At 46.7% G+C, this 24323-nt stretch overlaps 6 protein-coding genes across 8 annotated transcripts; 5 read left to right on the top strand and 1 right to left on the bottom strand.

The window, feature by feature from the left end:
- On the top strand, nt 1–4114 carry LOC108045121 (coatomer subunit gamma). 3 transcript variants are annotated; one of them, XM_017124341.2, is made up of 6 exons: nt 1–139; nt 367–1022; nt 1601–3071; nt 3193–3378; nt 3439–3591; nt 3652–4114. In XM_017124341.2, exons 1-6 carry the CDS (start codon nt 100–102, stop codon nt 3780–3782), a joined length of 2637 nt encoding a protein of 878 aa, XP_016979830.1. In that variant the 5' UTR covers nt 1–99; the 3' UTR covers nt 3783–4114. The 3 variants fall into 3 exon arrangements, with proteins under 3 accessions (XP_016979830.1, XP_016979829.1, XP_016979828.1); XM_017124340.2 differs by having other exon boundaries at nt 364–1022; XM_017124339.2 differs by lacking the exon at nt 1–139 and having other exon boundaries at nt 297–1022.
- Nucleotides 4115–4225: 111 nt separating this feature from the next.
- LOC108045122 (protein pygopus) lies at nt 4226–8889 on the bottom strand. The gene is made up of 3 exons (XM_017124343.2): nt 8170–8889; nt 5531–8106; nt 4226–5355 (listed from the first exon to the last, which is right to left on the bottom strand). The coding sequence occupies exons 2-3, from the start codon at nt 7849–7851 to the stop codon at nt 5235–5237; spliced, it is 2442 nt and encodes an 813-aa protein (XP_016979832.1). The 5' UTR covers nt 7852–8106; nt 8170–8889; the 3' UTR covers nt 4226–5234.
- Nucleotides 8890–9130: 241 nt separating this feature from the next.
- LOC108045123 lies at nt 9131–17398 on the top strand. Its single transcript, XM_017124344.2, has 15 exons — nt 9131–9314; nt 9388–9725; nt 9861–10208; nt 10274–10473; nt 10538–10746; nt 10805–11059; nt 11115–11572; nt 11637–12904; nt 13048–13442; nt 13503–14011; nt 14622–14991; nt 15057–15321; nt 15390–16212; nt 16269–16902; nt 16963–17398. The coding sequence occupies exons 1-15, from the start codon at nt 9219–9221 to the stop codon at nt 17071–17073; spliced, it is 6279 nt and encodes a 2092-aa protein (XP_016979833.2). The 5' UTR covers nt 9131–9218; the 3' UTR covers nt 17074–17398.
- A 104-nt stretch (nt 17399–17502) lies between these two features.
- LOC108045124 (acyl-coenzyme A thioesterase 9, mitochondrial) lies at nt 17503–19455 on the top strand. The gene is made up of 4 exons (XM_017124345.1): nt 17503–17903; nt 17974–18044; nt 18102–18344; nt 18410–19455. The coding sequence occupies exons 1-4, from the start codon at nt 17797–17799 to the stop codon at nt 19333–19335; spliced, it is 1347 nt and encodes a 448-aa protein (XP_016979834.1). The 5' UTR covers nt 17503–17796; the 3' UTR covers nt 19336–19455.
- A 116-nt stretch (nt 19456–19571) lies between these two features.
- On the top strand, nt 19572–21690 carry LOC108045125 (acyl-coenzyme A thioesterase 9, mitochondrial-like). Its single transcript, XM_017124346.2, has 4 exons — nt 19572–19893; nt 19954–20003; nt 20064–20306; nt 20358–21690. The coding sequence occupies exons 1-4, from the start codon at nt 19808–19810 to the stop codon at nt 21290–21292; spliced, it is 1314 nt and encodes a 437-aa protein (XP_016979835.1). The 5' UTR covers nt 19572–19807; the 3' UTR covers nt 21293–21690.
- Nucleotides 21691–22263: 573 nt separating this feature from the next.
- On the top strand, nt 22264–24311 carry LOC108045126 (acyl-coenzyme A thioesterase 9, mitochondrial). Its single transcript, XM_017124347.2, has 2 exons — nt 22264–22676; nt 22732–24311. Exons 1-2 carry the CDS (start codon nt 22487–22489, stop codon nt 23958–23960), a joined length of 1419 nt encoding a protein of 472 aa, XP_016979836.1. The 5' UTR covers nt 22264–22486; the 3' UTR covers nt 23961–24311.
- The last annotated feature ends 12 nt before the right edge of the window (nt 24312–24323 follow it).

The raw sequence follows: 24323 nt of genomic DNA, 5'->3' as shown, positions 1-24323 counted from the left end.
TGTGGCCAGCCCTAACAGCACCGCTGAGTGACGTGTAAGCGCAGCCAGAAAACCATTTTAATTGCTTTAACCATCTATTTACCCGAGAGTTCAGCAATAATGGGTTCGTTCCGCCGCGACAAAGACGAGGAGGAGGACGGTAAGTAGCGACTTAACGCCTGGAACCGAGCATTCCTCCAAACACCAAAGCTAATCGAAGAAAACCTAGTGGCTGGAAGGTGCTCCGCTGGCAAAGACACCCTAATACACACTCACACACACTAACCCTCCGAATAAACAAAAAATCGAGTTTTCTTAATTTTACTGAGAAAATGAACTATTTTCCTATTGTCTTACACAAAAATAAACGCGGTAACCCGCCAGCAGGACCAAGCAATGCGTACCAGAATCTGGAGAAAACTTCGGTGCTCCAGGAGACGCGCACCTTCAATGAGACGCCGGTGAACGCGCGGAAGTGCATCCACATCCTGACGAAGATCCTTTACCTGATCAACCAGGGCGAGCAGCTGGTACCCCGCGAGGCCACCGATTGCTTCTTTGCGATGACCAAGCTTTTCCAGTCGAAGGATGTGGTGCTACGCCGTATGGTCTACCTGGGCATCAAAGAGCTGAGCTCCATTGCCGAGGACGTGATCATCGTAACCAGCTCGCTAACGAAGGACATGACCGGCAAGGAGGATCTCTATAGGGCCGCTGCCATTCGAGCTTTGTGCAGCATTACGGACAACACCATGTTGCAGGCCGTGGAGCGCTACATGAAGCAGTGCATCGTCGACAAAAACGCGGCGGTTTCGTGCGCCGCTCTGGTCAGCTCTCTAAGATTGGCAAGCACCGCCGGCGACGTGGTCAAGCGGTGGGCCAACGAGGCCCAAGAGGCTTTGAACAGCGACAACATCATGGTGCAGTATCATGCCTTGGGTTTGCTCTACCACATCCGCAAGTCGGACCGATTGGCGGTCTCCAAGTTGGTCAACAAGCTGACAAGGGGGTCTCTAAAGAGTCCCTACGCCGTGTGCATGCTGGTAAGAACAGTAAAGTAATAATTTACAGCAGTTTAATCTACCACAAGTCTGATAAAGTCAATTCTTTATCCAATAACCAATGCACAAGCGAAGACATTGCTTAAAAAACATTTGCATAGATAAATGAAAAGTGTATTCAAGAATTTCATATCTTGCAACCATTGCATCGGATTTTTTAGATATTACTGAGAAGAAACAAGAAAAATATCCACAAATTGATGTTTGCAAAATGAAACTTCTCAAAAATGGCTTGCATATTCAAATCTAATTTTACCATTTGCGTCAATTTAGTCTGACTTCTAAAGTAATGAATTTATTACGTTGGTAAAATGGTACAAAAAAAAGGCAACGCAGCATTAAAGATATTTACAATTTTGCGAAGTTAAATAATAAGTTAAATTTCATATTAATTATTTCAAAAATATCTCCTATCTGATATCTCCTTTCCCGAATTGATACTCAAGAAACATATATTTATAAATAAATTACATTACAATAATGAAGATTGCTATGTTAGAATTTTGAGTACCTCTGATATACATAGCTCATACTAACGAAGCTCTGCATGCAATCCCCAGATCCGCATTGCCTGCAAGCTGATCGAGGAAGAGGATGTTCCCTCCGAGGAGCTGTCCGACTCGCCGCTATTCACTTTCATCGAGTCCTGCCTGCGCCACAAGAGCGAAATGGTCATCTACGAGGCGGCCCATGCCATTGTCAACCTTAAGAACACCAATCCGCGGATGCTCTCGCCGGCTTTCTCCATCCTTCAGCTGTTTTGCAGCTCACCGAAGGCCACCCTGCGATTTGCGGCGGTGCGCACGCTTAACAAGGTGGCCATGACACATCCGGCCGCGGTGACCACCTGCAATCTAGACTTGGAGGGGCTCATAACAGACTCCAATCGATCTGTGGCCACGCTGGCCATCACCACGCTGCTGAAGACTGGCGCCGAGTCCTCGGTGGAGCGTCTGATGAAGCAGATCTCCACGTTTGTGGCCGAGATTTCCGACGAGTTTAAAGTGGTTGTGGTTCAGGCCATTTGCGCCCTGTGCACCAAGTATCCGCGCAAGCATACCGTGCTGATGAACTTCCTCAGCGGAATGCTGCGCGAAGAGGGCGGCCTGGAGTATAAAACATCCATTGTGGACACCATTATTACTATCATTGAGGAGAATGTGGATGCCAAGGAGTCCGGTTTGTCGCATCTGTGCGAGTTCATCGAGGACTGCGAGCACGTTTCTCTGGCAGTAAGAATTCTCCACCTCCTGGGCAAAGAGGGACCCTTTGCAGCCACGCCTTCAAAGTACATAAGGTTCATCTACAACCGTGTAATCCTGGAGAGCCCGATTGTGAGAGCTGCCGCGGTCACTGCGATGGCCCAGTTTGGAGCCTCCTGTCCGGCTTTATTAAGCAATATTCTGGTCCTGCTTGGCCGCTGTCAGATGGATCCGGATGACGAGGTGCGGGACAGAGCCACCTACTACCTAAGCATCCTGAACTCCAAGAGGCCGGAGCTTTACAAGAACTACATCATTGAGCGTGAAAACTGTTCGCTGGCTCTGCTGGAAAAATCGCTAGTCGAGCACCTGAATGGCGATTTGGAGACACGCTTCGATATTTCCATTGTGCCCAAGGCGGCCATCGTAAAGCCAGTAATTGCCAACGATGTGATGCTGGTGACCAGCAGCGCTCCACGGCCGCCAAAAATTACTCGCGAGGAGGAGAGCGCCGCCCGTTTGGCCCAGTTGCCGGGCATTCAAGTGCTCGGTCCCATACACCGCAGCACCGCTCCCATACAGCTTACCGAAAGCGAAACGGAGTACACGGTGCAGTGCATCAAACACATATTCGGTCAGCATGTGGTCTTCCAGTTCGACTGTTTGAACACGCTTTCCGATCAATTCCTGGAGAATGTGCGCGTGGAGCTGACACTGCCAGAAGGTTTCACGGCCAGGGCGGTCATTCCGTGTCCCAAGTTGCCCTATAACGAACTGCAGACCACATTCGTCATCGTGGAGTTCCCGCCGGATGCAGCTAGTTCCATAGGTAAGTGGTCATTAATTAGCTATGTAATTGTTTACCTGACCAAAATTTAAAGGCTTCAATGTCTTAATAAGCATTTAATGTGTTGTTTCATTGTCTTAATTCATTATATGTTTGATTTCAGCCACCTTTGGCGCCACTTTGCGATTTGTGGTTAAGGACTGCGATCCCAACACAGGAGAGCCAGATTCGGATGAGGGCTATGACGACGAATACATGCTGGAGGATCTGGAATTGACAGTGGCCGATCAGATACAGAAAACTAAGAAAAACAACTTCCAGGTGGCCTGGGATGCGGCAGATAGCGAAGGTACGCTAGAGATTTGATGAACTCATTGGTATACATTTTTAATTATTATTTTTTTTCCAGAATGGCTGCAAGCCGAGGACACTTTTGTGCTATCAGCAGTGACTACCTTGCAGGATGCGGTCAACACTATAGTCAAGATACTGGGGTTAGGTGCAGCAAATCTCTCGGAAAAGGTACCTGAGGGCACGCATCTGCATACGTTGCTCTGTTCAGGTAAGAGTCCTTCATTATGTGGGTTGAATATGTAAAGAAAAATACTTTCCTCCAATTCAGGTTCCTTTAGGGGCGGTGCCGAAGTTCTCGTCCGGGCCAAATTAGCACTTTCCGAGGGCGTCACGCTGAATCTGACTGTGCGCAGCACAGATCAGGATGTGGCGGAGCTTATAACGGCGGCAATCGGATAAGACAGCGAGCCATGCAGGAATCTTGTGTGCTTCCTGCGTGCTGTCAACATTATATAAACTACATTACGAAACAGAAAGCTATACTAAATCAAAAATATAATTTCTACCCTTCAGTTTCTGTCTCTTTAATAATTTTAAAATCTTTCTCCATGATTCGGCAAGTGCAACATTAAATATTGTTACTGGCCAATTCCAAAAAAGTATATGTGGCCCAACATGAATTCATTGTTCAATATGTATGGATAAGTTTATTATGCCCCGATTAGCCTGTGCATTTAGGTTTAGTATAAAAACAAAAAATGATAAATACATGTATATGCTATGAAACCCAATCTAAGTGTTTTCTTGGTGATTTTAAAATTGGTAGTCATGTAAAAAAATCTATTGATTAATCATTATTTGGCTAGGACCGTCTTCGATTAATGTCCCCAAAAAGAAACGGATTATTAACTCGTTCTTACTTTATTTTATATCGTATTTTATTTAATTATAAATAACTTAAAGTTGCAGTAACCTAGAGTAATTGTTGTTTTCCTTTTTTTACAAATTTGTTTTTCGAATCGATTATTTTCGCTGCGTTTTTAACATTCGTCTTAAATTACAAATTTATCTCTTTCGCATGTGCTTTTGCTCGCAGTCGATTTCTCATTTTCCACATCCTCCTATTCCAGCTATATTGAATATTTTTGTGTAAAATGTATCCGACAATGGTCGTCTCTCTTTCGACAGAGCAACTTTTCAGTATTAATTATTTAAAATGTAAACGCACTCAAGTATAAAAAATAATATAGGTTTGTAATAACAAATAACACACTCACGCAATTTGCAGCAATTTCACAATGATAATTTCATTTCGTTACAACTTTTATACTCATCCTAAAATGTGTTGAATATGTCATTAGATATATGTGTTTTATATAGTTACGAGTGGTTGTCTGTTGTGTTTTTTTTTACGGGATTCCCGACAGCCGCAAGGTATTCAAATGGAGATGTGCATCATCATCCCGCCTGTACTCGCTCGATAATTTCATACAATTTCGCTTTATAATACAAACTAGATTGTTTATCAGCTTTGTTTCCGTTTTCTTGTCTCGGCTTTTGTCCTGTTTGATTACTCCACATGCAGACATACATACATATTACAATTATATTACAAATAACATATTTCGTTTTCACTTTTCGTTAAGGTTTGCTTTGCTTGTCAGGAGCCCGGAGCTAAAAGTCACAACACTGCTCCGGCACTTTAGTGGGGCGCTTATTGGTTACGGGCTTTTTTTTTCCGGAGCGGAACTGGTTGATTCGGTCGGGGTCTTGACTATTGAGCAGCTTAAGTCTTACAATTAAGATAGAGTTAATGCTTGGATATTTTATACAGTGAGTGAGTGCTAGCTGGTGTGTTGCTTTTGCTGGTGGTTGATCGATAGGGTCCGCTGATTCCGATTGCAACCCGCTTCAACACTTGAACTTGACCATGGGAATATGCTTGGAAGACACGCACTTGTCGCAGCACCACTCGGCAAATACCTCCTTGTTGAGCATTTGGAAGGCCGCCTCTGTCAGGCCCACACAGGTTCTGTAAGAATTGATTATAATTAGTTGTGATTTTTTTACTCACGATTCAAATAGTTTGATATATATAATTTAAATTAGCTTAAGGCAATTGATAAAACTATCTGAATACTCTGTCTGATTAGTACATAATAAACATTTCAAAAATAAATAAAATTAAAATAAATCTGTAAACCCACCTGTGAAAGAAGAAGTTACAACCGGATTCACAAAACACGGCCTCGTCGTTGTCGTTCACCTCCTTGTGGCACATGCCACACGGATAGATGGGCGGCGCATTCGGGTTCTGCGGATTGAAGACCATCGGCTGACCCGGCGGATACATCTTGCCGCCGCCCATTGTCATCGGTTTAGGGCCCACGCCCATGGGCCCGCCCATTGGCCCGCCGCCCATCGGTCCCATATTGCCCATCGGTCCGCCAGGGCCCATGGGTCCGCCCCCACCACCGCCAAACATATTCGGACCGGGTCCGCCCATCGGATTGTGGTGGTGGTGCGGGTGTCCGTGGTGCGGGGACATGTGTGGGTGCGGGGGTCCGTTCATGCCACCAGGTCCCGGTCCCGGGCCTGGCACTCCGCCCATGTGGCCGTGACCCATATGCGGACCGGCGTTCCCGTGCGGTCCGCCCATTAGGTGCGGATTCGGTCCTCCGCCCATGTGAGGCGGCATTCCGCCAGGTCCACCGTGCATCCCGGGGCCGCCCATCATGTGCGGCGGTGGTCCACCGGGATGGTGGTGCGGATGGGGATGCGGGTGCGGGTGGTTCATTAGTTGCGGGTGCGGGGGACCGAGATGCGAGGGCTGCTGAGGTGGCAGCATCTGGTTCATTCCCATTCCGGGCAGCGGCCCTGGTCCATGACCAGGTGGGCCTCCGCCCATGTGTTGCTGGTGCTGCATAGGAACTGCGTTCGGGTTCATCTGGCCCATCATGGGTCCGTTGTTATTACTGTTGTTGTTATTCGGCCCGTTGGGACCGGCGGGCGACTGCAGCGGACTGGGTCCGGAGTTGGGCATGCCCGGACTTGGGCCGGCGCTGTTTAGCGAGTGGTGCGGTGACATGGCGGGCGGCGCTGGCGAGGATGTAGGCACTGACGTGGACATCGACGTGGCCGTCGATGTGGGCGTGAGCGTGGGCGTGGCGGGCGAAGGTACCGAGGAGGAGGCCACCGATACCGAAGGTCCGTTTGACTGCATCGACGTCGGCACTCCCAGGCGTCCGGCTGCCGGCGAAAGGTGAGGATTTTGATTGTTGTTGCTGGCGTTGTTTGTATTGCTTCCGTTGTTGTTGTTGCCGCCGGGATTCCCGCCGAGCATGTTGTTGCCCGGGCCGCCGGGATTGTTGCTGTGCGCGGGGGAGATGCCACCGGGACCGACAAGGCCGCCGGGCCCAGGACCTGGACCTGGGATAGGTCCACCGGGCATATGACTGCCATGCCCCGTGGGGCCATTGCCCAGCGGACTGTGCAGTGGAGGGGGGCCCATTTGCCCGTTGTTCATCGGTGGCTGCGGAGGTTGTTGTTGTTGCTGCTGTTGCGGGCCGCCGGGATTTCCAGGTCCCGGTCCCGAAGGTGGACCCAGCGGGCTGCCAATCGGATTACCCATTGGCGAGCCCATGGGCAGTGAGTTCATTGGCGAGTTCTGGCCAGGACCGCCCATTGGCGAGCCCTGCATGGCCCTCGGATTGGGACCATTGGGACCACCGCCCATGGGCGACAGGCCGCCCATGCCCATGTGATGGGGTGATATGCTTGGGCCGCCCATACCGCCCATTGGGCTCATGCCACCCATGCCAGCCATGCCGCCCATGGGACTGCCCATCGGCACTGGTCCTCCAGGGCCTCCAGGTCCTCCTGGCCGTCCGTGATTCATGTGTGGCGGCAGTCCGACGCCTGGTCCTGGTCCCATTTGATGGGGATGCATGGGGCTCATGCCACGCATAGGCGGCGGACCGCCCATGTGGGGATGCGGGCCATGTGGATGGCCCATAGGTCCGCCAGGATGATGCGGGTGCATGTGTGGAAGCATGTGCGGCGGGGGAGGCGGTCCGCCGCCCATACCCATACGGTCCTCCCAGTGCGGATGGGCTCCAGGTCCGCCGCCGCCAAAGTGACCACCACCTGGTCCGCCGCCCATCTGGTTCATGGCAGCCATCGCCGCGGCCGCCGAGCTGGACATTGCCGATACCTGGGGGCTGTCGTCGAACGGATTCGAGGCAATAATGGTGTCTCCAAAGCCACCCATAGGCGGCGGGGGCAGCAGATCCTGCGGCGTCGGTGGCGCCTGCTGCTGTTGCATGGAATTCGCAGCAGCTGCAGCAGCAGCTGCCGCAGCAGCAACCGCTGCAGCGGAATTGGCTGCATTCGAGGTTTTCCGCCGCTTCTTCGGATTGCTCGGCGCCGAGATTATGTCCGTCGGAGGCGGCGGCTTGAAGTCGGGCGGACATAGTCCGCCCGCTGGACCCGGCAATCGATATGGCGCCATACCGAGATTGTGGGTCATATTCGAGGTATTCTTCTTCCGAATGGTGGCAGCTTTTCTTCAACGGCGTGGGGCAAGAAATTCGGTTTTTAGTGGCGTCGCCAATCTCGCGCAGGAGATCTCGACGCTGGTGAAGAAGTGGGTTTGAGGGGAGAGACCTTCGCAGAGTGGTGCTAATCGTCTAGATCCTTTTCTGACCAAATCCAGTAGGTATTAATCGGTGGGTTACGACTTTTTGCCGGTTATCCGGCCAGCGACCGCCTAAAGTTTGAGTTCCTATGGGTGAAAATAAGTTTCAAGTGAGTCCTGGGCATTTTCCAAAGCATCCCTGCTACCTACCAAGTCATCTCCTGGCCAGGATCGTTGATAAATTCTGTTTTTTTGTAGAGCAAAAACCAGGTAAACACTTTCGGCGCAACGAACGGCAACCCCGTTTCTTTTTCGGGTTGGCAACTCTACGCTGGAAACTCAGCGTCGTGTTGTCTCGTTTCAAAAGCGCCAAGCACCTGCCGCCACTAAGTTTTCAACGATTTTCGACCACTACAACTAGGATAACGTCTATTTAGCACTCGTCTCACCAGTTTGCCACCTTTTATACTCTAATTAAACCCTTAAAACGGCCTTTTTAGCCAGCGCTCTTCTTCTTGCCAGCGATTTTATGTCCTCCGCTGCGTTTCCCGTTTTAATAGCAGTGAATCGTTTAACTGTTGTTTATTTACGGGGTTAACTTCATTGGTGGTCAAAACAACCGGCGGTTATTTGCTGGGTGAAAATATGTTAGATTCTCCAGTTTTGATCGCCTGTGTTTCGTTTGGCTTTAAGTTGATTCGATGGCCGCTGCAGCATCCACTTTTAATTAGCACCGATTTTCGAAGCGGCACAATCACGGTTTACCGTTACGCGTATTAGGCGGTCCGGCGGACTGACCACTGTACCGTTATTCAGCAGCAGAACATTAACCTTTGTTTATTTTGACAAAATTTTTGCGTGCGAAGAAGCGAAATATAAATAATTTTCATCGCAAGTCCGCCAGTGGGACCGTTTTCAAACGACAAGCAAAATGCCGGAATTCCAGCGGCGAAAGCAGTGTGACCAGAGGGCGCAAGCACGAGGCGGCTTCCGATTAGGGTAAATACTCAATAATTAAAACGGTTCTATGTAGAAACGGGCTTTAGGATAACATATTTTAGGCCATTGAATTTGTTTAAATTAATTAATTAGTTTTACGGCCACTCAGTTGATTTCATTCTGGCAAGCAATCGGACACTGATAGGTACCAGGAGTTATCGGCCAACTGCCATCACCAGGTGACGCTTGTTTATTGGCGGAAAAAAAACGGTTTAAACTTAGCATATATTGCAACTTGGAAAGAAGGCGTTGAGATAGCGATGTGGAGCAACTTTGAGGCATCCTCCTTGGAGGACGAGACCATCTCCAATGTGTTCTCCTCGCGAGGAATCTTTCAGATCAGCAGCGAAGAGGAGGTGGGTCCTTATCCTTATTGAGACTAATCTACAGTTACTTAGTTTTCCAAATCTTCTATTGGTGTCCTAAAAGGTAAACAAATATCCGGATGTGTTGGCCTCTGTTCAATGTGGCAAGATGGTCATTGGCATCGATAGGAGCCTGCTCCTCCTGGAGGACGAACTGGTGGCCAAGTGCAGCTTCTTGGGATTCGGGGCAACCATCGAGGCCATTGCTATTTCCACTAGTGGAAACCTTATTGTCTGTGGCCTCAGCGACGGCGAGGTTCACGGGGTTTTTGTCAAGGGGCTCTTGCTCTTCAGCGTGGCCGTAAATTTGGAGGATGTGAGTCTCTCGGGCGGCACCTTCCGGAGCATCCACCAGTTGGACCATCGTTTCTACTTCACCTGCAAGAACGGAAGCATCTACAGGTGAGGCATCTTCAGGGAGTTTGCTTCAAGTTGGTGCTAAGCCTAATACACTCCATTAAAAGTTAAATATAACAAGCTTCCCGTTTCTATCCAACTACAACTTTCCTTTTCTTAAACAAAAATTCAATTTTTTAGCTTAAGCGAAATTGATGAGACCAATTTAGAGGCGATGTGCAATGTGACTTTAAACGAAAACGAAACCATTGCCTGCGAGAAGGCCATTCTCGAGGATGTCACCATCCAGCGTCTTTCCAAGGGACGATCCTCGGCCAACGTGGACTGTGCCGTCCTAATCAAACAGCTAGTGGCTGCCAACATCAGTACCCAAAACAATCAGGAGGATCTGGGAGCGAATCCCGGGCTGGTCATCACTGGGGATCAGGGCACGTTAAACTTCAAAAACTCCGCCAGCGATATGACCCGCATTCATCTGCCAGCTCACTTTGGCAGTCTTAAGCAGATCTTCAACTTGGAACACTATATGTAGGTGGATTTTATGACTTTGGGTATCCATTGATACTTATGATGTGGATTTCTCTATAACCTAGAATCGCTCTCACCAATTGTGGCCATTTGCTGGATATTTGTCCTTACACTCGCACGGTTCACATGTGCCAAACGACTCAACGGAAGAGCCTACTTATCGAGGATCTATTAGTGATGGAGTGCAGCGAAGAGAACATTGAGATCCTGGTGCTGACCAAACCAACGGATGAGGGTCGATTTATAAAAATAGTAGAGTACCCATGTAGGAATACAACATATACAGCTCATATGTTAGGACAAGAATTAATTTCTTTTACCATTTCCAGCACTAAATGTCAAGAATGAGGTCGAGGTACCAGATCACGCTTGGCTGGTGCGTCAGCCAAAATGTGCAGTCAACCTGTACTATCTGGCTGCCAAAGAGGTCAACCAAAGCAGCCTTCCCTCGGTAGTGGAGATGATGCTTGTTTCGGAGACCGATCCCAGCGATCGTTATAAAAAGTTGATTGCCAAAGGGCGCCTAGAAGAGGCAGAAGTAATTGAGTGACTTTCATCGTTTATATTCAATCATTATCCTGTGTAATTTTTAACAGGAATTCGGCAAGCAGTTTGAGCTGGGCCTGCAGCCTATCTATGAGGCCAAAGCGAAACGCATTCTGGTCGAGCTGTGCAACTCGAATTCCCAAAAGGAACCGTTAGAGGTCGATAAGAAATTCCAGAATTTGTTGCAGTTACTGTCGCAGGTGGAAAGTAAATGCTTTATTAAAAGCCACCGCATGATCAACTTGAACTCGCGACACATCCTTGAGTCCTATCTTCGTGAGGTCAAAAAGAGGTTGAGTTTTGATGTGAGTTTAAGTCAAAAGGTTTTAAGACAGCCTTAAAAATCGTTTTTACATAAAGGATGACGAGGAGGATATGTTGGAAATCGACGAGCAACTGCACCGTCTTAAAACTCTGGCCATCATAGATCCCTACGAATGCAACACGGACTGGCAGAAGTTTGTCTACGACAACAACTTGGTAAGGATGGTCAAAACCCTGTTCAAGACAGATATGCCCACGGCCTGCCTTATTTGGCGACGCCACTCGAGCAGTATCCTTCCGCTGCTAAACGAAGATGAGCTGCGCACGCTGCTTGGGTTCATTCCTGGCAACACGAAGCCATTCAATGTGGTCCAGTGGCTGCGCCAGTTTATTCCGATGGTCAGTAACACGCATCCCAGCATCATGCCCTTTATCACCGACTGGAGCATTGAGATGACGCGGAATCTCCAGTACAGTCCTCATTGGCCAGATATCGGCTTGGAGTTCTGCACTAAGATTCTGGATATTTTCGAGGAAATTCAATTCACATACTCGTGAGTAAACTCATATTGCAAATGAAGAAATAGGGCTTAATCTAATATTCTTTAACTTAACCAGTGATGTTCGGCGGCAGCAGGAGCGCAATGTGGGCAAGCTGCGGGACTTGGTAAACGCTTTGCAGGATTTGTCTGTGCTAAAGACCAACTACAACATGGGTTTTACACTGGACAACTATATGCAGGACTCTATCGATGCCACGGCTCTGAGTATTCTGCAGCATGTGCAGCTAGACAAGTTGCAGCGGCTAGTAAAGAACTTTATGTACCCGATCTTTCAGGAGAAGGGTCGCCAGCCGCTGGACGTAGTCAAGCAGTACATAGCCCAGTTGGTGGCCAGTCGCAAATCGTCCAGTACTTGGCTAGAGCGGGCGATGACTTGCATTGAGTTGCTTCACAATGAGGACAGCCGATTGGAGTGTGCTTTGTCTGTTCTGCAGAATGCACCGGTTCCCTGGCCAGATACACTAGCTCCTCTGATCAGGCTGCGTACTTCAACCCACCCCCTGGCCATGAAAATCAACGCGGAATACGAGATTCAAGTGATCAAGATCATGAAAGTAAAGTATGGATGGCCAGCTGACAGCTCGGACATCAACCTGGAACTATTCATGATGCGCATCGTAAAGCTGAATCTTCCAGACATGCTGGAGGACATCCGTGCCCTCACTAAAGCTGCGCCGGACATCTCGGTCAGTGCCAACTTTCACTGTTGCTATCAGATGGCCCGGCGAGGACAAATAGAGCTGGCGTACGAGTTCTTTAAGACGCTTAATAGGGGAAAGAACTCAAAGAACGGACTGGATGTTGTGGAAATCATTGCCAATCTCCTGGAGAACAGTTCATCTGCTTCTTTCGAGGATAAGACAAAGGCGGAGGAACATCTGAATGTGCTGGAGCTCTTCAAGTTGTTCTTGCCACATGTGGAGTCCGTTTACGAACGACGCTACTTGGTCATCAAGCATCGCTTCCGCCTGCGAAAGTTTGGCATCCAGTTGAGCTGCAGCCACGAACTCATACCGCTGCAAAGGCGTCATAGCCTCTTGGACGAGGCCATCGAACGGATCATCGAGCGGGCCCAGGCCACGCTGAATGTGTCCGCTTTTATAGCCAGCGAAATGAGTGAACTCTGCACGGCTCTGGATCTGTCCAAGGTGTTTGGTCTGCACCGCATTTGCCAGCGGATTGGTTGTATGCCTCTAAGCTGCGCCCTGGCCTTCTACGTGATTAGTTTCGTCGACTGTGTGCCCGCCAACGCATGCGATTTTATAAACTTGGCGCTCGAACTGGTGGTCCAGCAAATCGAGAGCGCGAAGGGCAGTAACCATGGTAAGTTTTATAGGAACTTTTTAAAGTCTCTTTAATAATTTAATTAAACGACTAATAAATTTTGGAGAAACCTGCAAGGGATATATACCGTTATAATATATTTAATTAAGTGTCATCCCTTTCTTATTGTTTCATCAATCCAGAATCAGCATCCTCGCTGCAGTTGATTAATGAAAGCGATCCCCTTTGCTTTCCTTTAGCCTACGAGTTGCTCACATGCGCTCTGCTTCACGAGAGCAGTCGTCTTCACGATCTCGTTGATCTCATCAAGTACATTCGCGTGGCTGTGATGCACTATCCACTGGATGCTATTAAGGCTCATTACGATGGCAAGGAACAGGCCGTCAACGAGCACATTTGTCGGGCCCTTGATGGAATTACGGTGGCCCTCAGCGAGACTACGATGAATTTTAGCAGCGCTCTTAATGGATCCTTCGACGTGAAGTTTTTACAGGTACCGGCGACCACGAAGAAGCGCTACTCGGTGTCCATGTTCGATGAGGTGGAGGTGCAGCCTGTCCAGCAGTCGCAGCAGAAGGTATTCTTTCGGACAAAAAGACTTTTCGTTTTTACAGTGCCTTTGTAATTTTTTTTAAAGAAAAGCATCGGCGGACACCTGGCAATAGTGAAATTTCTAGCCCGCACTCTTCTGCTTATGGTAATCGAGACGGAGCCAAGTAACTCCCTATTGATGCAGATTCGCAATGGATTGGCCGAGAACATTAGGGAGGACCTCGATAGCGCCCGGGCAGACTTCTTTCTGTCTTTGGAACATCTGACCAAGGCCAAGGAGCACGACGTGTGGTACGTGATGTCGCAGTATCTGCTGGAGTTCCAGAAGCAAAACTGCAGAAAAAAGCGGATTATCAATGAGGGCTTCATTACGCTGCAGCTCCGCCGTATTTTTCGAAATGCGATGGGAAGCAAAGACGCCAACTTCATAGAGCTCTTCACCATGCTGGTGGTGGACAGTGAAGGCCTAGCTCTACTGGAAAAGCTATCCACGGAGGTGAAGACGGATCTGCAGAAAATCAACTTCTTAACATTGTCCGCCATGTATCACGAGCACATCGAAGAATTGGACAACGTTCAAATGATACGCGCAAAGTAAGAAAAATATACAATTTTTATACCCGTTACTCGTAGAGTAAAAGGGTATATTGTATTCGTGCAAAAGTATGTAACAGCTAGAAGGAAGCGTTTCCGACCCTATAAAGTATATATATTCTTGATCAGGGTCACTAGCCGAGTCGATATAGCCATGTCCGTCTGTCCGTCTGTCCGTCTGTCCGTCTGTCCGTCTGTCTGTCCGTCTGTCTGTCTGTCCGTATGAACGCTGAGATCTCGGAAACTATAAAAGCTAGAGGATTGGCATTTTGCATGCAGATTCTAGGAGTTCCTACGCAGCGCAAGTTTGTTTCAAAACGGTGCCACGCCCCCTTTAACGCCCACAATCGCTTATATACGATTTTAAAAATTTAAATATTTCGGAAAAATAAAAATGCAGTTTTATTGTGTTTATCAATACCTATCGAAATGTAGAAGAAATTTTTCAAATCGGACCATTCGTTAAAAAGTTATGCGTGATCAAAGTTTCTATCTCCATCTCCCTCGCACTCCCTTTACCTGAGTAACGGGTATCTGATAGTCGGGGCACCCGACTATAGCGTTCTCTCTTGTTTTTAAATGGCAATGTTAATTTTGATAAATTTTGAAGGCGCTTAAAACTCTTCTATTACCTGGAGTTCTGTCAGCAGGATCCGAGAATCAAAGGAAAGTTTAATGCAGACATGGACAATGTGGAAGACCTGCTCAAGGAGTTCCACAACAAACAGCTTGATGTGCAACTGTTAGAGCGCATGAGCAAGGACTTTGGCTTCGACTACCAGAAGATTCTCATCACCCAGATCCTAAGCATCCTGAGTGCCCAGGAGTTGCGCTTTGAGGTCAAGAGAGACACATTTGGCGACGACGAACTGGTTATGCTAAGTAGCGCCCAGGAAATGCGCGATATGTGTCAGCCATACATCAATGAGATCAAGAACGTAGAGCTCTTCACTTCTAAGTTAAAACAGTTCATCGAAGAAGTAAGTTAAAAAGTTCAATATTTAAATGGTTATTTTGAATGACGCTTTCTTAATTTTCTATTTAGATCAACATTTACTTCTACGAGTTGTACATGTGTGTAATTAACATCCTAATATATTTTGATGCGGCGCCCAAGGAGATGGAGATTTGGACGAATATTCTGCACTTTCTGCGGCACAAGATGATCACCAGGCGACGCAATCGTCCTGGTCAAGTCGAGACTGACATGTGGCTCAAATCGCAAAGGGAAAATGGGGTCATGCCGAAAATATCACGTTATCGTTTACCATTCAAGCCCATCGTAGAACAACCTTTGAAGGATATTCTTGGTAATTTTAACCTTTATTCGGAAAATGTAAAAAAAAACCCCATAATTTTTTCTTTTACTCCAATTCAGACAGCGAACTAAACGTGGACAACTGCCAGAGCTGGTTCCCACTGATTCAGATGTACACGGCCTTAAAGGGGGCAAAGGATAGTTCTCCGAATTGTGACTACTTCTGCATGTCAGCAGTGAAGAACTCGATTTCGGAGTACAAGTCGAAGAATGAATCAGAGTCCTGGAGTCTGCATCCCACAAACAATGCGTTCCTCCAGTCAATTCTGCGTCTGGTCGATAAGGTGCATAACCCCAACAAGGCATTTTTGATCCTGTACTTTGTGTCCAACTATGCCCGGGATGGTGCCGACCAAGTGGAAGCGTCCTTTGAGTGCTGGAAGTTCGTCAAGGAGAAAGGCCATCTGATCACCGACCCCAAGAGTCGCGAGCAGGTGGCCAAGGTGAAGCGGCGGTATCCCATCCAAAAGACTCAACATCTGCTGTACGTCTACGGGATGACAGATGAGAAGCTGTTGCGTCAGGTGGAGAACCCCACCGAGCTAATACATGGGCTTTACCACCATGAGCTGATCCTCAAGTCCAGCAAAGTGGATATTAACGCACTGGTCGATGAAATTGCCAAGCTGCACGAACTTTGCCTGGCTTCCATCCAGTTCCGACTGCTGCAGAAGTGGCTTTCGGTGACCATGGAGCCGGCGGACGGCACCTTGCTAGAGGAGACGTTCATGGAGGAGCAGAACTGGCCAGAGCAGACGAATGGCACGGATGACACCAGCAGCCAGGATGCTAGCGAGAATGTGAACAGAGCCTTCTACATACTCTCCAGTTGGCCAAAGGCGGAGGCGGTAAAATTCCTAGTCGGTCTGATCTTCAAGGACGGGTAAGAATTGGATTTAGCATATTAGCAGAAAAATTAAATATTTCCACTCCCGATAGCTCCGTAAACACCTCCACACAGCTGCAGATGTACGAGTGCTATTCCAAGCTAAACGATGGCAGCAACTCTTTCACTAATACGATCAACCAACGCCAGTTCATCAGCATCAAATGTGTCCACGAGCTAAAGGCTCTAGGCTACAAGTCGAACCTGGAGAAGTTCTCTGACGATCACTGCAACAAAATTGACATCTTAAAGATGATATGGCAGCGTAACGCGCAGAATCCTTTGTCTCTAGAAGTGATGGCCAACATTTGTCTAGGCTTTGATATACACCTGCCGCAAATCTGGAATGGAATCCTTAAGCGGATGGTCATGTTTCACATGGTGCGCGAGCTTAACGCCTTGTTGGATGTACTCAGCTGCCGACCGCACTTGCTCCATCTGGATGGACTCGCCCAGGCCTGGGATTATGTGCTCTGCAATCCCTTAAAGAACGCCGTAGAAACGCGCTCTTTCGAACAGGAGGAGCTACTGCACAAAACGCTTCTGCGACTGCAGAGCTGTCCAGTAGTACATGCACTCAATCTGCTGCAGTTCGCCGAGCACTGCGTTTTGGTTAACCGACCTCACATGGCTGCCGCCCTGCTCAGTTTCTGTCCAAGCTCTGAGCATCGGCAGAAGATCAAAAAGGTTTGTTTCCATTGCTTAAATAGGAGGAAAGACTCAGTCTTCATTTTAATATTCTTCTAGATGATACATTCCCGTCCGGTGGACAACCTTCGGCAACAGATCCTGGATCTGGAAGATGCCGGTCTGCTGCCAGTGGTACTAAACTTTGCCCTTAAGGAATTAAACCTCTAGGAGAAGGATCTTGTCTTTTTTTGAACCCTCTTAAGTTATAGCATTATACAAACTTGTATGGATATCTTCGGTAATTTATTTTGGTTCAAAGATATTTGGCTATAAAATGAATTTTAATGAAATGATTTTTCCAATATGCCAAATATCAAGTTCAAATTTGTTTGCCTAACTTCCTTTGAGTATATATCGAAACTGAATATCGGAATTAAAATCAACAATTCACGCCATGACGTCATATTTATTTATAGCTTTTAATGGCACAGTGGGCACAATAAGAATAATATTCCGTTCACTCTGTATTTAAAATATATGCCTAAAAAGCAAACAAGTTTGACTACACATATATTTAGTTTTCGATTTGTAGATTTTTGAAAAAAAAAAGTATTTACGCTCAATTTTACTAAAGAAAGTTTATATAAAAGTTATAATTATTATTTATTCCCAAGGCTTTAAAAACTTTTTTTGTATTTATTTTGTCAAATTAAAACTAGTATGTAATACTAAAATTAATGGAAAAGAAAATGGCTCTGGAACTCAAGTTCTTTGGCCTGTTCAAAAACTTAAAATTTGTTGTCGTCCGAAACTTAGAATTAGAATTTAGCTGCCCACTGTGTCAATCAGCTGTTACGGAGGTCAGCTGGTTTTGTTTGGATTCAAATCGTGGACAGGTTACATTAAAAACGCAAAAGTTTAAATAAAAATTTGAAATTAAATAAAGCCAAGATGCTACGTTCTTTGTTGGGAGCACAAAAGTGCTGGGGATTAATCCACAGCAGAAATTCTATGAAGGTGGCTAACAAACATGCGCCAGCTTCCTTTGCGGTATGCAAGTAAGTATTCAATAAAAACTAATAGTTTGAGTAACTGAATATCTAATATTCTTAACATTACCTTCCGCAGGCGACACTTCTCACCGCCCACTCACATTAAGCAATCGGCGGTGGCCAATGAATCCGGAACTATGGCTGAGAGTAAGTGCTTTTATTTTCCTTGGCATCTATTACATCCTTAACATGCCACTTTCACAGTCAAGCAGGAGATGATGAAACGACTGGGCCTGGAACCGGGTTATAATCCCTTGCCCAAATCCAGGGAGCAGCTGCTGAAGTACCAGCCAAAGTTAGAGGATCTATCGCCACGAGCCATGCAGGATTCCTTTACTTCGGCCATTATTCCTTTGAGCACGGATCGCACTTTGCAGGACAAATATGTAACCTATTTGGGCAGCGTGCGATTTGGCAGGTTGCTGGAGGATATGGACATGTTTGCAGGTAAGAAGATTTCCACTAAAATTGTGCCACATTTAAAATGAAATCCAAATGACTCACATCCCCAGCTTGGTGCTGTCATAAGCACTTAAAATTACCCAATCTGCCGGAGGGAGTTCACCTCCCCTACACCTTTGTCACCATTCTCGTGGACCGAATCGATTTTACAAACGTTCTGGCATCAGGCACCCAAGACATCCGCCTATCCGGTCACGTCTCCTGGGTGGGCACCAGTTCCATCGAGGTGGTGGTGTGGCTGGAGCAGATGGTGGCTGGACGATACCAAAAGCTCACCCGTGCTTTGTTCCTAATGGCGGCCAGGAACGCCACTAATACGGGAGCAGCTCCTGTGAATCCTATACAACCAGCTAATGAGGAGGAGAAGTTAATATGGGCTGGCGGCGCGGATAGAAAGAAAACACGCCAGATTCTCTGCGCACAGTCCGTTTTTAAGGTGGAACCCAATGATCCCGAGCAAACGCTCATGTACGAGCTGTACAAGAGGACGACCCCGCGCAACACCTTGGAGTTGAATAAGCGCATCCTTCCGCCCAACTGTCGCTGGATGGAGGACTCCTTTCAGATGAGCACGATTCCCTCATTTCCGGAACACAGGAATCACCACAACCGGGTCTTCGGAGGCTTCCTCATGCGAAGTGCCCTGGAAATTAGCTGGGCAGCAGCATTCCTCTACTGCAAAACGCGGCCAAAACTGGAGCACATCTCGGACATAAGTTTCGAGAAGCCCGTGAGCGTGGATAGCTTTATTAAGATGACCGCCTATGTGGTTTACACCAAACTCAACTACGTGCAGATAATGACCGTAGCCGATGTACTGGATACTCAGACTGGCAGTCAGGTGACCACCAACACGTTCTACTACACTTTCTCGGCTCCAGACACAGTCACTGAGGTTCTACCGCGCTCCTACCACGAAACCATGTGGTACATCCAAGGACGTCGGAAGTTCGAGGCCAGCATGGGTTTGAATTAGACGCAGGACTGCTACTGAAAGTTTTTCCCAATGATATTATGCCAGGCTACTCAACCAGATAAATAATAATACCCGTTCTGTGTTTATAAAAAGCAATAAATGTGTATTGTTGTACTAACATTTTTTTCTTGTATTTTTTGCAGAGATTACTGCAATGATATTCAACAACTGATATGAAACCAAAATAATTTAAATTTCTTTGCAGCAGCTTTTCCAGGATTCGGGGTTTTAAAAGCAAATAGTTTCCAGCATTTGACCACCAAAACTTCTGCTGCCTCCGTCGCTGATTTTGCCTATTTCTGCACTGTAAGATTATAAAACATAAATTATTGACGGTGTTAAATTGAATATTTAGACATAAGCATCGAAACGGAACTAAAAAAAAAATAGTTATTTTAATTCCGTTCCGGATCTGGAGCCAGAACGGAAAACCGTTTTGCTGAGCCCTGGTTTACAATGAATTAAATCTCAAATGCTGGCTTCGTTGTTTGGGGCCCGAGAGTGCCGGGCCCTCCTTAGGGCCAGGAACCTCATGCAGATGGCGACAAAAATGTATAGGTAAGTGACCAATAGATCAAGTCGGAAAGATTTTTATTTTCTACGAAATGTTTTTTCCAGCCATATCAAAAAATCTGCGGCTTCCAATAAATCCTTCACTATGGCGGAGGGTAAGTACATAGATATTCACAAAAATATGACTAGAATGTTGACCATGTACCCGTATCCAGTCAAAATGGAGATGTTAAAGCGGTTTGGCATAGAACCAGGCTACACTCAGCATCCAAAATCTAGGGATTACCTCCTTGCTTACCAACCTAAATTGGAGGAGCTACCAGCACGAACTATGCAGGATTCCTTTACCTCGGCCATCATCCCTTTAAGCTCGAATCCCGTGCTGCAGGACATGTACATCAATTATACTGGCTCCGTGCGCTTTGGTCGGCTCCTGGAGGACATGGACTTCTTTGCTGGTAATCTCTAGTCCTATCAAAAACCTTTTTGATTAACATTATCATCACCAGCTTGGTGCTGTCACAAGCACCTGAAACTGCCCAATCTGCCGGAGGGTGTGCCTCTGCCTTTGTCTATTGTGACCATCCTGGTGGACCGCATCGATTTTAGCGATGTTCAGGCGTCTGGTACCCAGGACATCCGTCTATCTGGTCACGTCTCCTGGGTGGGGACTAGTTCCATGGAGGTGGTGGTGTGGCTGGAGCAGATGGTCGAAGAAAAGTACCAAAAAATTACGCGGGCTCTGTTTCTGATGGGGGCTAGAAACGCCACCAACACGGCTTCGGCTCCTGTAAATCCCATACAGCCAGCCAATGAGGAGGAAAAGGTGATCCTGGCGAGCGGTGCAGATAGAAAGAAGCAACGACAGATACTGAACGCCCAGTCCGTCTTCAAGTTGGAACCTAATGCCCAGGAGGAGTCGCTAATGTACGAGCTTTACAAGAGGACCACTGCACGCAACACTTTGGAGCTGAACAAGCGCATCCTGCCACCCAACTGCCGCTGGATGGAGGACTCCTTTCAGATGAGCACGATTCCCTCGTTTCCGGAACACAGGAATAACCATAACCGGGTCTTCGGAGGCTTTCTTATGAGAAGTGCCCTGGAGATTAGCTGGGCAGCCGCATTTCTGTACTGCAAGAGTCGACCCAAGCTGGAGCACATCTCGGACATAAGTTTCGAGAAGCCCGTGAGCGTAGATAGTTTCATTAGGATGACTGCCTATGTGGTGTACACCAAGATGAACTGCGTCCAGATTATGGCCGTTGCTGATGTGCTGGACCCGGAAACCGGCAGCCAGGTGACCACCAGCGCGTTCAATTACACTTTCTCAGCTCCGGATGCGGCTTCAGTCGCTGAGGTGATTCCTCGAACCTACAACGAGACCATGTGGTACATCCATGGCCGCCGGATATTTAATGCCAACAGGGCTTTGAAGTCGTAGGACTTTGATAGGTAAACAAAATTGATTTAAGTTTCCAATAATAAGGCATACAATTTTTAAATTACTTAAAGCGAAACTATAATGAAATATCAAAATTAGTAACAGTAATTAATAAACAATTTTTTTACAAGGTTTGGTTTAGGAAATTAAAAAATGTTTCAATTTTAATTTTGGGTTTGCTTTTGATGGCAAATGTTGAACTCTCTTATTTAAGACACGGAAGGTGACCCCGATTCAGTATTATTGAACTTAGCTATACCCGAGAACTCTAGAAATGAAATCAATGTTTAGTTGAATTCCCTATCAAGCTCTTAGTTAATCCCTGGTTTTTATTTGGAAAGCGGTCTACTTGTACATGCACAATTTCGTGGAGATCATGACCATTCCCAATGTTCTGGACACGCACATGTTGCTCACGCTTTACACCCACTCCTTAGATTAGATGGGAGCAGGTATTGATTCATAGAAATCATAATATTTAAAGTGAAATATTTGGTCTAATCAGTCAAAAAAAGTTTCCATTTGTCTGGCATGTTTTCCGAACATCATCTTTACACCTCCTCGTCAGATTAGATTGTGGTTAAAATTAATACACAGAAAAAATGGGATGTTTAAAATGGATTTATAACATCAACTTCAAAAATTATATATAATTTTACATATACATATTTTAAGCGAAGATTAAAAAAGTTTTTTACAACTATTATTTTCTAAAAAAAATTAATAATGCTTAAATCAAATTTTTATGTAAAGATGTTATTTTATTTATGATTTAAATGAAATGTTTTCCTTGAGAAAATTAAAAAAACTGAAATAGAAAATCATACAATATGGGATATAGTTAAAATATATCAAAAGTAAATTACCATAAAACGCACCTTTTTTTCCGAGTGAAGGCAACCTCTCACCAAGTGGACAGGTGATAGTCATGCGCGGGTACGGGTACTCAGTTGGCTTGAGAGCCATGTAATCGCACGTTAGCGGAAGTTTTGTCAGCGCTCTTTGTTGGTTCTAGAATCACTCTCTATTTTGTAGTCCAAGTGTCAGCAGTCGATGCCCCTCCGATCGAACTGAACTGCATTACGTATTAAAACCGGGAACTGCTATTTGGAATCGGAAATTTCCATCGAATCCCCAGTAGGCGGGTCAACTAGTTCGAAACTCCAAGACCCCGCACCCGGAAAACCTGGAACTATGCTGTGTCAGATGGCCCGTGGACTTGGAACGGTGCTGGCGAGGAGATGTCACTGGTCGTCTGCCAAAGAGAGGCGTCTTCTGGCCTCAAACTTCTCAGCCTTCGCGTGCCACCAGATGCCCAGGAGCTATTCACTGGAAAAGGGGCCCCAGGTGAGCTCGGATCATCGCTCAGGGACAATGGATGATGGTGAGTTAAGGTCTGGATATAAATCCCCACAGAAACTAACTCTTATTAACTCTAGTGACTCGCACCATTCGCGAGCAGTCCGGCGTGGACGTGGGCTATCACACCATTCCCAAGCCCCGGGATCATCTTCTGCAGCACCAGCCCAAGCGCGAGGAACTCCCACCTAGAACTATGTCGGATTCACACACCACTGCCGTCTTACCCCTGAGTTCGAGTGAGTTAATCCGCGAGAGCTACGTAAATCACCTGGGTAGGGTGAGATTGGGCAGGATTATGGAGGAACTGGACATGTTCGCGGTGTGGGTCTGCCATCGCCATGTGAAGCTACCCAAATTACCTGAAGGAGTCCCACTGCCCTACACTTTTGTCACTTTACTGGTGGACAAAGTGGAATTCACCAATCTTGAGCGGTTGCAGGTCAACCAGGACATCGAGATCAGCGGACACATCTCGTGGGCAGGACGCAGCTCCATGGAGATCACCATCTACGTAAAGCAGTTGGCATATGGCGAGTACATCGATGTGACCAAGGCCATCTTCCTAATGGTGGCCAGGAATGCGACAAATACGGGACCGGCGCCCATTAATCCTTTAGAGGTGGGTGATGAGACAGAAAAACAAATTTGGGAGCAAGCGGAGAAGCGGCAAAAGCTGCGCAAGTCCTCGGCCATGGATTCCGTGTTGAATTCCCCGCCCAGGGAATACGAGCAGACCATTATGTACGATATCCTTAAGAGAACAACCCCTATGAACAGCATGGATCTGAACAAGCGGATCCTTCCTCCCAAATGTCGCTGGATGGAGGATTCCCTGCAGACGACGATGATTGCTCCGTTCCCGGAGAACAGGAATGCGCAAAATACCATATTTGGGGGGTATTTAATGCGCCAGGCCGTAGAGATCAGCTTCATAATGGCCAGTATCTACCTGGGCGACAGGCCTATCCTCAAGTGCATCTCGGATATTAGCTTTATGCACCCGGTCCATGTCAACAAGTTCCTCCAGCTCACCGCCTACGTAGTTTATGCCGCCCAGAATTACGTCCAACTGATGACAGTGGCTCAGATTTGGGATGCCAAGAGCGGGAAAGTCCAGACCACCAATGTCTTCTACTTGACTTACAGGGCGGATAAGGTTCTGGATGAAGTGCTCCCGCGTTCCTATCGCGAGATGTTGTGGTATGTCCATGGTAGGAGAAAACTTCTGGCCGCCCTTAATCTGCAGCCGGAGTACCCCGATCCTATCACGGTGCCCAAGGAGAGCTCAAATAATATCAGCACCTAGAGTTAATACATGCGCTTGCAAATTTTCAAGGTTTAGTTGTATAATTGTTAGCCCTATTTATTTTCCTACCTTTTTTCCAATTTAATTTGATGGTCGACTCAAAGTTTTGGTTTTCTGACCTATTCCGATTTTAAAAATCTTTTAAGATATAACAGCTCTTGTACGACTTTCTAAGCATAAGCATAACTTGCCTTAATTATCTTAAAGCATGATAATTTTCGCAACCAATATATTTAATTACTCTGTTCAAAAAAATTAACGAATTATGTGGCAAATATTGTTGATTATTAGAAGTATCTGTAACTTGAAAACCTAGTCGGTAAAATAAAAATCACAAAGTCCAAAAAAAAAGCTAGACTTTCA

The sequence above is a fragment of the Drosophila rhopaloa genome, unplaced genomic scaffold, assembly GCF_018152115.1.
Source record: "Drosophila rhopaloa isolate 14029-0021.01 unplaced genomic scaffold, ASM1815211v1 contig_167, whole genome shotgun sequence".
Classification (NCBI taxonomy): domain Eukaryota; kingdom Metazoa; phylum Arthropoda; class Insecta; order Diptera; family Drosophilidae; genus Drosophila; species Drosophila rhopaloa.
This window is presented reverse-complemented; position numbering and strand designations above follow the sequence as displayed.